This window comes from Tachyglossus aculeatus, chromosome 2 (genome assembly GCF_015852505.1).
Source record: "Tachyglossus aculeatus isolate mTacAcu1 chromosome 2, mTacAcu1.pri, whole genome shotgun sequence".
Classification (NCBI taxonomy): Eukaryota; Metazoa; Chordata; class Mammalia; order Monotremata; family Tachyglossidae; genus Tachyglossus; species Tachyglossus aculeatus.
Genome location: NC_052067.1, coordinates 137,841,263 through 137,845,893, shown reverse-complemented (window position 1 = coordinate 137,845,893; position 4,631 = coordinate 137,841,263). Strand labels below are relative to the sequence as shown.

Genomic DNA, 4,631 nt, shown 5'->3' with positions numbered 1-4,631 from the left:
AGCGCTTACTGTGTGCAGAGCACTGTACTAAATGCTTGGGAGAATACAGTATGGTAAGTAGACACTATCTCTGCCCTCAAGGAGCTTGTTTTTCTCCCCCAAACCTTCCAACCCAATTGTTTCCTCGTGCCATCCCTGAAGGGGGAGAAAGGGTTGGGAGTTGTAATCCCTTGAAGCCCAGAGAGGTTGAGTGACTTTTCTAAGATCACACAGCACTTTAAGACTGAGGAAGATGAGAATTGGTAGGCTATTTAGCAGCCCCCTTCCCTGTCTTCCACATCTGCCTTCTTCCCCGGATGCAGGAGTCCCCGGGCGGGATGGGGTGAGTTGTTTTGCTGTCTGTCTCCCCCTTCCAGAATGTGAGCCCGTTGTTGGGTAGGGATTGTCTCTATCTGTTGCCGAATTGTACTTTCCAAGTGCTTAGGTCGGTGCTCTGCACACAATAAGCACTCAATAAATACGATTGAATGAATGAATGATTGAATGGTGCTCTGGTGATTTTGGCTCTGAGGGTGTGAGGGATAATTTGCCTTGTTACATTTTTGTCTCTCAGACTCCTCTGGGATCCCCACCAACATGGCATCCATGGTCTGGGTGCCATCATGGGACCCAGCACGGCCAGAGCAAGGGCAGGAGGAGAAGCTGACACCAATGACAAGAGGCCACGGTCATTTCTCTATCTGAGAAAAGGTAACAGCCTCCGTCTCCACATTGTTCCTCTTTCCCAGCTCCCCAGCTTCCTCAGAACCTTCGGATTCCTGGTTGGGAGGTCTCCAAAGTGAGGCCCACCTCACGGGCTGGGAGGAGCTGGGAAAGAGGCCACTGCAGAGAAGAAGGCTCTCACACTAGCAGGGGCAGGGTAGAAATGCCAGACAGGACCCAGCCAGTGTGGAAGGAGCAGAGGGTGAGGGGATGGGATGAGGGAGAAACAAGCAGGCTGTGAAGGGATGAAACCTGGGGCAGGGGAGCCCAATGGAAGCCAGAGTGGGAAGTAAAATGACGTCTGTGTGCTGGTTCTGCCGGCAGATTCTTGGGATTTTGGAGGATTTGAGTTTCTCAATAATTGATACTAATAATGTTCCTGTTTGTTAAGTGGTTATTATGTACCAAGCACTGTCCTAAGTGCTGGGGTAGATACATGATAATCAGGTCCTCCTTGGGTTTCACAATCTAAGAAGGAGGGGACATGGGTATCAAGTTCCCATTTTGCAAATGAGGGAACTGAGGCACAGAGAAATTAAATGATTTTGCCCAAGGTCACACAGCAGGTATGTGGCTAAACTGGGATTAGAACACAGGATCTCTGACTCCCAGGCCCATCCTCTTTCCACTAGGCAACACTGCTTCTTGGGTCACCTTACGGGGCTGGGATGATGCCACTGGGGGCTGGGTTGATGCTGTTGGCACCAGATGTCTGGACTGGTCCTAGGTCTTTCCTGGTTTGAAGATTCTGGGGATCAGGGAGAGGAAGCCAGGATGTACTGTGTGAGAGAGACAGAGGCACCACCAGCAGGAGCAAAAGAAAAGATTCAGACTCTGCACTCTGGAAAGATAGAGGCAGAATGAAGGAGTGGTGGGACTTTACAAAAATCCTGGAAAGTGAGGGCAGAGCAAATAAGGAGTTTCTGTTCCTCAGATCCTAATAATAGTGGTTGTGGTATTTTGTAAGCACTTACTGGGTGCCAAGCACTGGGGAAAATCCAAGGTAATCACTTTAGTCCCAGTCCCTGTCACATTTGGGGTTCACAATTCATTCATTCATATTTACTGAGCACTTACTGTGTGCAGAGAACTGTACTAAGTGCTTGGAAAATACAATTCGGCAACAGATAGAGACAATCCCTACCCAACAACGGGCTCGCAGTCTAGAAGGGGGAGACAGACAACACAACAAAACAAGTAGACAGGTGTCAATACCATCAAAATAGATAAACAGAATTATAGATATATACACATCATTAATAAAATAGAGTAATAAATATGTACAAATACATATGTGCTGCGGGGAGGGGAAGGAGGTAGGGTAGAGTGAGGGAGTAGGGGCAATGGGGAGGGGAGGAAGAGCAGAGGAAAAATGGGGGGACTCAGCCTGGGAAGGCCTTCTGGAGGAGGTGAGCTCTCAGTAGGGCTTTGAAGGGAGGAAGAGAGCTAGTTTGGCAGATGCGTGGAGTTAGGGCATTCCAGGCCAGAGGTAGAATGTGGGTTGGGGTCGACGGCAGGATAGGCGAGAACGAGACACAGTGAGGAGGTTAGCGGTAGAGCAGCAGAGTGTGCGGGCTGGGCTGGAGAGGGAGAGAAGGGAGGTGAGGTAGGAGGGGGCAAGGTGATGGAGAGCTTTGAAGCCAATAGGGAGGACCAATTTACTGGGTGATGGTATTAGCATTTATCAAATGTTTACTAGAGGCAGAGCACTGTACTAAGCCCTGGGAAAGAATACAAAGGCCTGAATGAGACACTGCCCCTGGTCTTCAAGAGGCTCATAATCTAAGAATCTAAGAGGGAAGGAGAGAAGGCATTGAATCCCCATTTTACAGATGAAGAAACTGAGGCAAAGAGAAGTTAGGTGACTTGTCCACAGTCACACAGCCGACAAATGGCCGAGCCACGATTAGAACCCAAGTCCCCTGACTTTCGGGGGAGTGGGGAAACATGGACTAAGTAAATTTGTAGAAAAATGATCCAGGCAGCAGAGTAAGGTGTGGACTGAAGTGGGGAGAAACAGTAGGCTGGAAGGTCAGCAAGGAGGCTTGAATTAATGTGGTAGCAATTAATCTCCCTGTTCCTCCAGGAGGAGATGGTCCCAGGCGTCCTCTGCCCGTGATGTCTCTCGCCAACCACAGTCACATCAACCCCACCTCCTTCTTCCTGATGGGCATCCCCGGGCTGGAGTCAGCCCACTTCTGGCTGGCCTTCCCCTTCTGCTCCATGTACCTCCTGGCTGTGCTGGGCAACACCATGGTCCTCCTGGTGGTGGCCACGGACGCCGGCCTGCAGCAGCCCATGTTTCTCTTCCTGAGCATGCTGGCCACCCTGGACCTACTGCTCTGCTCTGCCACCGTGCCCAAGATCCTTGCCATCTTCTGGTTTGACGCCAGCCAGATCTCCCTGGAGGCCTGTGCGGCCCAGATGTTCTTCATCCACGGCTTCTCGGCTGTGGAGTCAGGCGTGCTGCTGGCCATGGCCGTGGACCGCCACGTGGCCATCTGCCGGCCCTTGCACTACGCCACCATCCTGACCCGTGCAGGTGTGGCCAAGATGGGGGCCACAGCCTTCCTCCGGGGCCTGGGCCTCATGACCCCGCTGACCTGCCTGGTGCAGCGCCTGCCCTATTGCTCCCAGGTCATCCGGCACTCGTATTGTGAGCACATGGCAGTGGTCAAGCTGGCCTGTGGGGACACCACGCCCAACAACATCTACGGCATCACGGCCGCCACCCTGGTGGTGGGCATGGACGTGCTGGGCATCACCGTCTCCTACGTGCTGATCCTGCGTGTGGTCCTAGGCCTGTCAACCCAGGAGGCCCAGGCCAAGGCCTTTGGCACATGCGGCTCGCACCTGTGCATCATCCTTATGTTCTACACACCAGCCCTGTTCTCCTTCTACACCCAGCGCTTCGGCCGCCATGTCCCGCCCCACATCCACATCCTCCTGGCCGACCTCTACCTGTTGGTGCCGCCCATGCTCAACCCCATCATCTATGGCATGAAGACCAGGCAGCTTCGGGACCGGGTGATCTGGAGCATCCACAGAGGCCTGGTTCCGGCTCGGTGGGGTCTTTCCCACCACCCCCGACCCCGTGCCACACATGGTGCCTTTCCTCCATGACCACGCTCGCCCAGATGCCCAATCCCACCCACCCCATCAACCCACAAGACCGCTCAGCCCCACCAGCATGGCTCAGTGGAATGAGCACGGGCTTTGGAGTCAGAGGTCATGGGTTCAAATCCCGGCTCCACCAATTGTCAGCTGTGTGACTATGGACAAGTCACTTAACTTCTCTGTGCCTCAGTTCCCTCAACTGTAAAATGGAGATTTAGACTGTGAGCCCCATGTGGGACAACCTGATTACCTTGTATCAGTGCTTTGCACATAGTAAGTGCTTAACAAGTACCATCATTATTATTCATTAATTCAATTGTATTTATTGAGCGCTTACTACTACTACTAATAATAATGATGGCATTTGTTAAGCCCTTACTATGTGCCAAGCACTGTCCTAAGCACAGGGGTAGATACAAGGTAGTCAGGTTGTCCCACGTGGGGCTCACAGTCTGAATCCCAATTTCACAGATGAGGTAACTGAGGCCCAGAGAAGTGAAGTGACTTGCCCACAGTCACACAGCTGACAAGTGGCAGAGATGGGATTAGAACCCACAACCTCTGACTCCCAAGCCTATGCTCTTTCCACTAAGCCGTGCTGCTTACTGTGTGCAGAGAACTGTACTAAGCTCTTGGGAGAGTACAATAGAAAAATCCCTGCCCACAATGAGCTTACAGTCTAGAGGGAATGGGCCCGCTCCCCTTTCACTCCACTTGATGGTCTGTAGGATACTGCATTACCAGTCCACCCAGCTAACCCTCCTCCCCTGTTTGGGCTGTCCCTGGCCTGGGGGCTTCAGAAGCTTGTGCTC

The 4,631-nt window shown here is 52.4% G+C and overlaps 1 protein-coding gene across 1 annotated transcript; it reads left to right on the top strand.

Annotated features, from left to right (window-relative positions):
- The first annotated feature begins 647 nt into the window (after nucleotides 1-647).
- Nucleotides 648-3,825, top strand: LOC119943796 (putative olfactory receptor 52P1). Its single transcript, XM_038764967.1, has 2 exons — nucleotides 648-690; nucleotides 2,789-3,825. The coding sequence occupies exon 2, from the start codon at nucleotides 2,821-2,823 to the stop codon at nucleotides 3,823-3,825; it is 1,005 nt and encodes a 334-aa protein (XP_038620895.1). The 5' UTR covers nucleotides 648-690; nucleotides 2,789-2,820.
- Nucleotides 3,826-4,631: the final 806 nt, after the last annotated feature.